This window comes from Liolophura sinensis, chromosome 1 (assembly GCF_032854445.1).
Source record: "Liolophura sinensis isolate JHLJ2023 chromosome 1, CUHK_Ljap_v2, whole genome shotgun sequence".
Taxonomy (NCBI): domain Eukaryota; kingdom Metazoa; phylum Mollusca; class Polyplacophora; order Chitonida; family Chitonidae; genus Liolophura; species Liolophura sinensis.
Genome location: NC_088295.1, coordinates 58880589 through 58893306, shown reverse-complemented (window position 1 = coordinate 58893306; position 12718 = coordinate 58880589). Strand labels below are relative to the sequence as shown.

General features: G+C 37.0%; 1 protein-coding gene across 4 annotated transcripts in view; it reads left to right on the top strand.

The window, feature by feature from the left end:
* The window catches only part of LOC135475948 (uncharacterized), a 94125-nt gene that overhangs the window by 21034 nt on the left and 60373 nt on the right, over positions 1-12718 (top strand). For all 4 annotated transcript variants that reach the window (XM_064755946.1, XM_064755931.1, XM_064755939.1 and 1 more), the window contains exons 16-18: positions 321-475; positions 1689-1810; positions 12022-12062. In XM_064755946.1, the coding sequence (XP_064612016.1) occupies positions 321-475; positions 1689-1810; positions 12022-12062 (318 nt within the window). The remainder of the gene's footprint in view (positions 1-320; positions 476-1688; positions 1811-12021; positions 12063-12718) is intronic.

Here is a 12718-nt window from a genome sequence, read left to right as displayed (position 1 = left end):
GAAATTTCAGAAAAACAGACGTGGTAGAACTGATATGTGCTTCAAATTTAACGTAACATTATCAGAAATGCAAGTGTCGAGAGCTCATTGTATAGATGAATGTCTTCAAACTGTGTAAAACATTTGAATTTCCCTAGAACCTTGTTTTATACAAGCTTATTTTAGGAGGTACATGCACAGATGTGCTATTTTTTATGTGGAACTTAAGGTTGTATTGATCTGATCCTGCTCCCTTGACTCTGATCAAGGACTGATCTTTTTTCGTGTTTGTAGGAAATAAAAGACAATAGTGAGTAAAATAAAATGTGATTCTATTACAGATGAGAACATCCGGTTACATCAGATCCATGAGGATTCCCTACAGCAGATGCTGGACTGTTCGAGTGGATTCCAGGCAACACTGGACGGACGACTCCTCATTATCAAGGAACAGCTTGAAGAGAAGAAAAAAACTATCAGGGACTTGGAAGACAAGGTAAATGAAGAAAAATGATCCTTTGTGGCTTTGAGTTTTATATTGTATATTAGGTTCATAATGTCTGGTTTTATATTGCTCTGTGGTGCGGAGTCAGCAGAAATTTATCCTGTGGAAATGGCAGCATAAAAAAAAGCATAAAAGATACATGTGGAAAACAGGTTCATTGGGGCTTTGTTTTGGCTTGAATATGTGGCATATTTTATGTATTTTGTGCTTGGGTGATCATTTAGGGTTATCACTCTTAAGACTGCGAGATAAAATATTTCAGGAAAGGCTTGTGAACTTCAGATTTCTTAGAAATGCCTTGATAAAATCACTGAACGAAATAAATCATTGCCCTGTGTTCTGACATTGGAAGTAGTACTTCCATATCAACATCTTTACTTCATCCCCTGTGACTACTGACTTCAGCTGGATGCCTTCTCTCCCTTAACCGACTAATAAATTTGCAGCTTCAAATGTAGCCGTTTCTAGTGTAGATATGGCTTTTTTGTTAACATTGCATGGGCAGCAAAATTTTTCACACAGGCTGTTCCCAGATTCATCTGTCCATGGGCCCCAAGATTCATGACATCTGGCTGAAAGCATATGTATTAAGTTCCTGTATAGTTCATATGTATTATTGTTGTATACATGTCCCAAATGAGTATGTGCTAGTCACACAAGTCAGTCTCTCAAACCATGGTTTACATGTACTTGTGTGTTCAGATGTAAGGAAAGGCAACTTTTTTTTAGCAGCTTTTTTATGTTAAATGCAAATATAAAGCAGTTATATTAAAAGATTGGGATCTTCTGTGGGCTGGTGGGTAGCATACTGACACAGAACAATGACCTGCAGGAGCCTCTCAAAAATGCGATTGCTGTGAGTTCAGGTCCAGTTCATGGTGACTTACTCGCAAGGCATTTGTTAGAGGGTCTGCCAACAACCTGCGAATGGTTGTGGGTTTCTCCTGGGTCTGCCTAGATTCCTCCCACCATATTAAGTGGTGGTATAAGTGAAAATTAAATCATACGAATGCATATTAAAAGGTAGTGTAATATTCAGCTATGTGAAAAAATTAACAAGTCGTCCTGCCATGGAATGCAACTCTGCTTCTGTAACAAAGAAGCTTTGGAGTTGTGAGTAAAATTATACACATGTTCTACATGAAGATGTACCTGAATGAAGTGAGGTAAAAAAGTGATGTAGCTTTCTCTTGAGTTTGAACAGGCCTCTTCAATGAAACTTGATTTGAATAAGATTCTGAGTGAAAAGCTTCAGCTACAGTGTACAGTGGATGATTTGAAGAGGGAGAAGGGTGACATGGAAAAAGAAATCCACAAACTCAAACAGTGAGTAATTGCATTAATTTCAGTGGTATATATATGCACACATGTTCTGTTCCAACATGAATATTAAGGCCACACCAGCTTAAATTTTTGTTCTATGGGCAGAGTGAATCTTTTTTTCAATGTCAGAGGAGGTAAAAAATTAAGCAAAACTTGAAAAGCATCTAATTTTTTGATGGATACATACATGCTGATACAAAGATGACAATGTGTCTCGACTCAAATTTGCCCATTTTCGCGGTTTTCATGGTAACCAGATAGCAAGATATTATATACTATATAATAAATACGATTTCATGTCCAAGCCACAACTCCAACTGTTTTCCACCCAGTTTTAATTTTTGGTGGATACATAGATACACAGATGACAATGTCTCATGACTTACATTTGTCCTTTTTCGCAATTGTCTTGGTAATCAGATAGCTGTTTTCCTTATATATACTATATAAATAGAAATGATTTTGTGTCTGAGCTACAACTCCAACTGTGTTCTGCATAGGTTTCATTTGTGGTAACCACGTAACTAACATCAACACCCATGAAGATTCCTCTCAGGGGTTATACTTACCACAGTGCTGTTGATATTGTTTTATGCATTGCGAACAGATGCATTCGTTGGGGTGTAATGTTGTGTTCACAACTCTTGTTGTTTCTTTTAGTGTATACGTTTGCTCGCTTGTAAAGCACAAAATAAAACTGGTGTCACCTTATTCAAGAATTTCCTGCCATGGTATATTTGAAAGTTCAACATTGGTCATTATTGGTTGTCTTAAGAAAAGATTGGGAGAAGTAATTTGTACTGAGCAGAGAAGAAAGATAGAAAACATGGAACACTCTTCTTTGCTGTCCACCCTCTCCTCACTTGAGAAAGCATTTGGAGGAATTAAAAAAATTGGTTTGAACCTTCATTTTCAGTGGTCCTATCATGGAAAAGTATGCATATCCCAGATGATTATGTTGTAGTCACACTAGTGATAGTCAATTAAACTTCGTAGTTGCTCAAACCATTTTTTACATGTACTTGCATTTGTGTGTTCAGTGTATAATTTTGAGCCCCAAGTGCAGTCGTGCAGTATTCCTAACAATGCTGTTGACATGCACCTTCATAATAATTCACCAACATTATACACATGTATGGAGTCACATGTCCAATTTCTGATGAAAATCATAATCATAGATGTCTTCTCACTTCTTGTTTTTTAGTACATGTAATTACTTGATCTGTTTGTTCAGGAAAATTAATGCAAATAATATGTACACCACACAGCATGACATTTTGTGAGCGGCATATTTTTTCTTTTTTTCTTCCTGAAAGGATTATAGATTCATTATTGATGAAGGCAAATTCTTTTTGTTAAGCCCATATTTCCTTTATTGTTTTTTTTTTTTTGTCCGTTGACAAATTCTTCCATTAATGAGGTCTGAACAAACTGTCGGTATTCTGCCGTCTCTTGTTTCCTGTGATTACAAGAGCATGACCGGCATGGAGCTTTTTGTAATGAGAGCATTTTCTAGAGCCTGGTTAACATCTACACAATGTTAATACAGGTACCCATAATACAGGTACTGTACATGTTGGCTGTAACCCAGTGAAGTGTTCATACAAGACAATTCACACATGTGGCAGTGTAATTCTTTAGTTATGTGCAAGTGTAAATTTTTTTCTTGTTTCTGAGGTAGTACTTGTTATCAGAAAGAACAAAAACAGGTTAACTTGAAAGTTTTAGTCACTGTGAATATTAAAGTGAATATTTGAATGCATGTAGATGTATGTTATAAACCAACAAAATGACAAAAGTATGGAATGTCGTGGGATTAATTTACGAGAGACAGTGTGATTCCAATGAGTAGGCCTTCTTGTGACATTCTTGTTAGACGTTCAGAAATTGTAGCAAAGATGCAGAATTATTGCAGGGCGTAAGAATATGTCAAGCCTAAATTGCTAACATGCTCAGTTTGTATCAGTGTTTTATCTAGCATTTTAAAATACAAAGCTGCTTGTATTGAAAAACTGGAAGACCTTCATTAAGATAACACTTCCCACGCTGGACTAACAATTTGAAGAGCCTGGTGTGTTTGCTGCGATCTTGTGCCAAATAACAGCTCTAACAGCAAATGTACGTCTTTGAATTGATTTTCGCACCATGTACATGTAACTGAAGATTTGATCTGTCTAAAGCAGACACATTCATTTCAGGGTTAAAATATTTATGCTAGTGATTTGGCATCTTGATTTGACATTGTACATTCTAGCACATGGGTCTTCATTGTATTAATAATTTGCATTCATTATTTGGATATTCAGATATCCAACATTCAGCCAGTTGTTCAACTGAATGCTTTAAATGCGGTGAATTTTGAGTACAACAATAGTACTTACATGCCCAAAATCCTTTCTGGTTCTTGTTGCCTTTTAAAACTTTTGGAAACAATACAATAGTTTAAAAGACCAAATCGTATAAAGAGGGTGCCAGGTAAAAACCCCGTGTGGTTGCCCAGAAAATGCCCTACCATTTTGGGGAAAAATTAAATATTCTGTATTCATCAATTGAAGGAATACAGTGGGAAGAAGAACTGTATGGCCCTCACCTTAAAGTTCTTGTTTTTATGCCTCTGCCAGTTTTGGCTAGAGGTATTGTTAAAGGTGGCGGCGTCCGCTGTCAGTCTATATCATTCTAAAAGCTCCATCTCTAGAACAGTTTAGCCTAAGTTCACCAACTTACACCATGCTTACACCTTGGCATGAGGAAGAACCCTATTTATTTTGAGCAACCTGGGAACCTTTTTCTTAAAGCTCATAGGGGTCATTTAATTTAAATTTTACAGGCTGGTGAATGCTCTATCTCTAGAACAGTTTAGCCCAAGGTCACCAAACTTACACTACACTTACACCTTGGCATGAAGAAGAACCCTATTGATTTTCAGTGACCTTGACCTTTTTCTTCAAGGTCATTGGGTTCATTTAAGTTCAATTTTATAAAAGGCTTGTAAAGATGAAGTATCTAGAATGGTTTATGCCAAGTTCACCAAACGTACACCATACTTACACCTCCCTTTTTATTTTCAGCAATTTAAGTTAAATTTTATGAATGGCCTGGAAGAAGATCTACACATTATTACAAACCACTGTTAAGTTGGACCTTACACCATACTTACACCTTGTCATGAGGAAGAGCCCTTTTTATTTTCAGCAATTTAAGTTAAATTTTATGAATGGCCTGGAAGAAGATCTACACATTATTACAAACCACTTTTAAGTTGGATCTGTTCATTATATTGTACATGTGCTCAAGGCCCAGGGATTCCAAGGGCAGTGCATGGTATTTTTTTTTCTTCATTGCTGAAAAATGCATTAAAGTAGTAGGAAATAGGCAGTTGTATTGAAAGTGTTCTGTAAATTTTGAACATATTTATAGTTTATGCTGCATTACTTCAACCATTGTTATCCACATGTAGTTTGTGGTAGGAATAGATTTTGATGGGATTAACCCCAGTCATGACTGGGCATGAGTTTCTGCAATTTGCTGGTGTACGTTTAATACACCAGATCCCGTCACTGCCACAATGTTCTGATTTAGAATAGAATATCATAGTCAGCATTGAATTCCATAGACCCGTGCTGAAGACTTAACTGCTAAAGCCCAGTGGTTAGTTTGAACATAAATATGTTCCAAATTTTATATGCCGGGAATCATTTTGATCTGATGTAGTCATCAGTCTGGTTGAACATCTTGGCATTCCCTTATAGCCAGATCAATAAAGATGTCAGAGCAATGTCTGGAATTTGTCACATTGACTGGTCATGTATGTTGTGCTTCGGGTAAACCAAAGCTGGTAGATACAGTGATGTCTCTGTGTCTGCTGCTCAGACTAGTCTCGACTTCCAGGAATGCACCAGCCTGTCCCTGTGCCTGCCCATTGAGATGTACTTTTGGCCTGGATGGAACCGTGATGGCAAGACCCCAGATAACCAGGAACTCTGTCTGATGAAGTGTTGCATGCCATGCCAATTTGTGATTGGACTTTGGTATACTTTGCTAAGATCAAGCTGGAAATTCAAGTAGTTGGCTATACTGTCAGATGGTGATATTCAATTTTCTTGGGAACTATTGATTTTACTGGTCTTTCCCCTGAAAAGTGTGTACTGCTAGCGATGGTCTGTTTTTCATGTACCGCAAGGATGCCAGCTGAGACGGGTAGCACCGACAGCAAACTCTGGTGCCCGTCTCTTGTAGCAGGTATCAGGATGTGATGTGTCAACATTTGTAACCCATGCTGCTGTAAAACGCCCGTGTCGGTGTCTGTGTGTGGGTGTCTGACCTTAAGCCTCGGTGTGGCCTCCTCCTAGAAATCAGACCTCAATCTGGAATTATGATAACGAATAACACGTTGGGTAATTATGACGGCTTCAGAAGAATTGTTGGACACCATATTGGCTTTGAGGATGGCAATTCTTGTCACTCTGAAGACTTCTGTAATCTTCTTGCTTCATACAAATTTCTCAGCTTTCCCTCTCAATCTGATTTGTGAGTGTTAGGCGAAAAAAAAAAATGCATTGGAAGAGAATAATTTCCACGCTGGCGTGACATTGCAAAAGCATCATGCAATAAGGGAAAGGAGGATTCCAGGTTACCCCTAATGCAGCACTGCCAGAATGCTCGCTAAATTGTTTGGGAAAAAAAGCAAATCAAGGTTTGTGCAGCTAGAGATTATCGGTGTTATTTGTGTGGTTTCAGACATGTACTGGTTCATATGTTGGTTTTGATACCGGTGTATTGCTTTTGTGTAATAATTAGATGTTGTGTAGTTGTCAGTTGTTGTTGGAAGAATATATAACAATTTGATCCCATTAAATTGTACAGTTAATGTATACAAATGAAATCAATTGTCATACAGCGTTGTGTAACCATTCTCACTGTATATGAAGGCATATTGTTTTTTTTGTTGTTTTTGTGTAGCTGTCAGTTGTTGGAAGAATATATAACACATTGATCCCATTACATTGTACAGTTAAAGTATACCGATGAAATCAATTGTCTTTTTATCAGTTTTGATTATTATTCAAATTGGTTGTATTTCAGGTCTCAAATAATTTATGTCTACATCATTCCCAAAATATTAGACAAGTTTGTTGTCAAGTACAACATAGTTAAAACAGGACTATTTTTAATGTTTGGCCATTGTCATATAATATAACTCACTCATATCTGTTTAACTTTGTTAATTTAAATGTCTTATTGATATCTGAACAGGTATTGTAAATTTTGCGTTCTGTAATTCTTCAACCTTTTTGCATGTGTGCAATGTGTTCCTTTAAGCATATTCTGAAGGCTATGTTCTGTGTATAATTCCACTTTTTGTGCAGCCCTGAAATTGGCCAATCCAACCAATGTAGTTTTTTGTCCAAAATCAGCTTGAAAATGTGCAAAGATTGATGAATCTCCTTTGTTTATGATTTTGAAATCTTTCATCTGAGTGCATACAGTAAAGTATGCGGAAGCACTGTAAAGTGTAAGCGTTAGTTTCATGTAGTTTTATGCTTGTTTTTACACACATTGTCACATTCACTAAGTGGTAATGATAGCATGGGCTTGGTTTAAAGGTGCAAGACTCCATCTGCTGGTGTATGAGGTGTGGGTTCAAGCCTGTCCTCAGTCAGAAATATTCGAAGTTCTCTCGCTGCTCTCTTTCATTGTTTTGGGGACCTTGCATGGTGACAACAAGAGGGTGACTGCATCTTTTGGGACATTTGTGCGATCTAACATTCATTGAAAACAGCTAGAACATTGTCTTCTACAAATGTGGTGTATGGGGAATCTGTGTCCGTAGTAATAGTTGCTGCTGTGGTACAGATAAAAAATTCTTGAATTTCTTTAAACAACAGTCCAAAATGAGTAACAAAATTATTGTGATAATAAATAATATATAGGAAAATATTAAAAAATCTTCTTGTTGCCAAATCGGATTGCTCAGCCACCAGTCTCTATGTGGAAATATGCCTTTTTTCATAGAATGGCATTGATGACTCAATTCATGATAAGCACCTGAAAAAAGGAATCTGAATTGGATTGAATTCTACCTGTTCACCATGTGTGCTTTAACTTAACATAAAACCTGTATGTGCCATTTTTTTAGTTGACTAATTGATATGAGAAGTTGTAAATCAATCAACATGCATAGTTTGAGTAGCACCGACAACAAGACCTCAATTCTCTTGGATGCTCTACCTTTATCTGCAAACGTAATTTGAACAGACACAGAGAAAGACAAGGTTCATAAATCAACTAAATCCTAGATCATGTGCCTTATGAGATTTCCTCTATCAGGAAATGGTCCTGTAATGGTTCTGTTCTAATCGCACTGCATATGTATTTCTGTGTATAGTGTAATTTTGGATTTCAGTGTGACTGAGGCCCAGTACAGCTAGAAATGTGATTAATAGCCCTTGGTTCTGATCTGTGATCGCATTTCCTCTCCTGTGGTATCTGAATATGACGTCCTTGTATGCCTGTCTCGTGCCTCAGGCTTTGTGTTTAACACAGATGCTAATGGATCAGGACGTTGAAGTAGATTAAGTTGGGCCGATCATTTTTTAAGAACAGCTAATTGGTTAGCCAGAGTTCATTCCCAAGCGATGACTCACAAGACTTGTGAGTTATTTGACTCTGTTGTTACATGTATGTATGTTTGTATGTATGTATGTATGTGTGTATGTATGTATGTATGTATGTATGTATGTATGCTTGCACTATTAAACATGAGCCAAAATCTGGTCGCAAAAGGCAAATTCAACCCTTCATCATTGAGAGTTTATCAGTGATGTCAGTAAGTACAATCAGTGGCCTTTGATACATGTAACTTGCATCGACATTACATGTAGTGCATGAAATAGTTCACTTGTATATACCTAGAATTTAGTCTTACATTATGTTCTTCACTATGCTTTGAGATTTTGATGAAGTACAATCCCCTAAACAATGTACAGTTTTTTGCAAATGTACATATATCCAGTCAGCTTTGCGTCTGCATGACAGACTTCGATATTAGTGACTGTCCTTAAAACAGAAATTGAAAGTTATTTGTTTCCTAATTTTATATTAACTTATGTACCATGGTGTATTGTTGGCCATTAAGAATTTTTTCTGTTATCCCAAGAGATTCTAAAGAATTAATGTAGTATTCAAAATTCTTTTGAAATCAGATGGCTAGAATTATTGATTTTCCTCTTTTGGGGTGAAATTCAACCATCATATAATGTAATTAGGATTTGTTGTGTTGCACGTTTGTCTTTTCCACGTGATGGCTCTGTGAACCCAGGGGAAAAGCAAAAATACACACATTTTCTGTGTGAAAGTGGAGTGTAAGTAGCTGTAATTCCTCATCTTAATGGTTAATGGCTTCATCTAAACAGGTTGTGATTGAGAATCTTGCTATCATTTAGCCAAAGTCTTCTTGCCTAGATCTGACTAATTTCAATCCAAAGTCTTTTTTTTCATTGGGAATAATGAGGTGGTGAGATATTCAAGGAAGCATAGACATTGACTGGTAATGGCTAAAAGGATACCTTTTTTTAAATAACCGATAAGGGAGTTCCATAGAAGATGGCTAATCTACATGATTAAGATTCCCATGGCTCTGAAACTTCCTGGAACCTGGCATACCCTCAAGTTTGCCCAAACACAGGGAAATAGAATCAGATGAAAGATTTCCCTCTATATGTCAGAAAGCATTGCATGATCATTTATGGTATGACTCCTCTTGACATCACCATTGTCAGTCAATCTCTGAGCTAGTTGCTGTTGCCAATTGGTCAGTGTGTAGTCATTTGAGAAATTAATGGATGTATTCTCCTTGCAAACTGAAGTAGAATATACACCATTCATAATTGAGCTCTGATATTTGTGTTTTCAAGCCTGAAACATACGGTGTTACATATGAACATTCAGGAAAATGTTGCTTAAAATACTGATTTTATGTAGTTTCAAACTGTTTATGGTCAGAAGTTAATGCCACATATTATACATTTCTCCGGGCCTGCATGTGTAAGGACTCAGTATCCTCATCTTAGTCTTAGAAATGGTTAAAAGAGAATGTCATTGGCGGAATACAGTTGATGAAATCATGTCTTTGATGTACTTAGCCAGATGGAGTGAGAAAAACAGTTATTTCAAATTTACATAAAAGGCATATAAAGGTTTTAAAGCTCTTATGTTTGGGTTGGCATGAGGTACGTCATATCATGAATGACTATTTTATGGAAATGTACATACATTTCCTCTTGACCGATATCAGTTTAACATTTATAAGCATATTCTTGTACATGAGAAGCATACTTCCCCCAACTCTAACTATGAGTTTGTGTTCGCATGGAATAAATGTGTAGGAGAAATGATTTGCTCAGACTATCTCCTTAGTCTGAATTCTGGCTAAGCTTCTGCCAATCAATCCAAGGCCAGTGAAAGGTTATAGGTGGCGAACAATACATGCTGCAATAGGAGCAGTGTCGATTAGTGCAACTTGGTTCAAACAGTTACCCTTTAGGCTGGCTTGCAGTAATTAGAAGGAGTCCCTGGGAAACGCCAGTTTAAACTCACCTCCAATAAAACCCTGGCGTGTTTGGGGTGTCGAGGGAGCAAAAATCCATGTCACAAGCTCTTCAGGAGTCTCCAGAGATGACACTTAATTGACTGGGTTGGCATTTACTACTGCTAAAGTTTTCCTGTCTTGTAGCGATTTTTCTACTCTTATGCAGTTGAAACCCTGTTACTACTGACATAGCCTCTGGTGCCATCTTGGCAGAGCAGGCTTAAAACTACACACTTAGTCAGGCCCTGTCCTTGTGTGTCAGGGAGTTCGAGAATTGACCCAGGGACCTCTCAGCGAGTTCAAGTCCAGCTCATGCTGACTTCCTCTATGGCCATGTATGGGAACGTTCACCAGCAAGCTGAGGATACTTGTGGGTCCTGCCTGGTTTGCTCCCACCATAATGCTGGCTGCTGTCGTATAAGGGAAATATTCTTGTGTACGGTGTGACACAACACCAATCACATATATAAATAAATAAATAGAGCCATTTTAATTCTGGAAATCAAGCTGTATCTAAACTGACAAGTAAATTGAACAAGGTAATGATGGTTCACCAATCAGAAGTTTACTGTTCAAACAAATTTCTTCCATTCACACACTTAAAAGCTCATAAAAAGAAAGTATCATTTTGAATTAGCTTTTATAAAATTTCTTTGTGCATGCTAACAATGTCACCTTTGTATTTTGGGATCAGAACCGGGCAATTTTTTTTTTCAAGACCTTGCTTGAGTAAAACACCATTTAGAAAAAAATTAATTAAATATATGTAAAAAAGCCACATAATATCTGACAGAAAAAGGATTATTGACCTTTTCTTGTTTTTTGGGGATCAGAGCCTTGTTCTTTTCAAGGCCCTGCTTGAGTATGGAATTAAACATCATTTAAAAAAAAAAAATGAATTCATAAATACATGTAAAAAAGCCAGATAATGTCTGATAAAAAGGGGATTATTGACCTTTTCTTCCATATTGATATGCTTCATGAGTAGACTGCTTAGCTCTATGACATTTGCAGAGACCATCGTATAATATGGATGTGTTGTTGAGTTGTATTCTCTCAAAAAAGACTGTCTGTCTATCATGCAGGAACAGTATAATTGAAACCGCAAAAAGCAAAATCCTTTGAAGATTTATGAATTTATGGCTTGGGTAAAGTATCATTTTTCATCGACTTTATGTGAGGAAATGTGTTGACCGCTCTCGTTCTTCCAGCGATTTATTTTTGTAGTCGACATTTTATTGTATCTTTCTTTGTCACAAACTTAAACTGAAAAGTTTGATGTTCTTAACCAGATGACCTCATTAATATATGCATTTAGGAAATACATGTATTAAACTAGGAGCCTGTAACTACTTGATATTGATTACAAATATGTTGAAACATCACTTTTGCAGCCGAGGTTTGATTACCACGATATGGATGAAATACTGTTTTCAAGAAATTACAGATGCATTTATATATGTTTTGCTTTATTTTCAGTAACCTGTATTTTGAATTCATCTTAACCTAAGCTAAATATGTGTGCCTTGTACCAGCAATTTTCCATATTGTTATCTGTTAAAATAAGTTGCTAAAGGCACCCTTACATACATGTATAATGTATATATTCTTTGATTTTATTTTTCAGGAACAATCTAGAAGTGTCAGAAAAATTACACAAGTCTGAGTGTAAGTACATGTGTGTGTCTGTTGAATTCTCAAAATAGTGTTTTATTGTACAGATGGTTACATGTTTTTTTCGCTCCTCACAGGAGATATATGATGATAACTGGTCAGCCAGGTAATGGTTTTCGGCTTGGCCATGAGAAAATAGCTGGTTAACAGTTTTCCACTCTCCTCCTTGCATCCACTCTCCTCCTTGCATCCACTCTCCTCCTTGCCATTCTAGGCAAGCAGTACACAAGTAAATCAAACATTTTGATACACTTTATGGCAAGTAGCAGGCCACTGAACTAAATTTGACATAGACAAGAACAAGATGAAAGCATTATCTTCTTGCAGCTAGGACCGTGTTGCATTCAAGTGGTTAGCTCTTCAAGTTTGTCTGCATTGATCTGGGTGAAGGTCGACATACGTGTAATGTTTTTGTGGAAAAGGTTGTCCACCTTATTCTCGTGAGAAGCTGTGACAAACGGAACGTAAACATGCATTGATCGACAGAAGTGAGTACAGCTGAATGCCTTGAGTTGCAGAAAAGTAGAACATTTTTAACTCTGAGAAATTGCTGTATCACTGTGATCGCAAGTCCGTGTAGATTAACTCGAGCTTGTGGCCAAAAATATGCTCCTGGTTGCCAAAAACCCAATTGCTCCCAGTTGGCATGT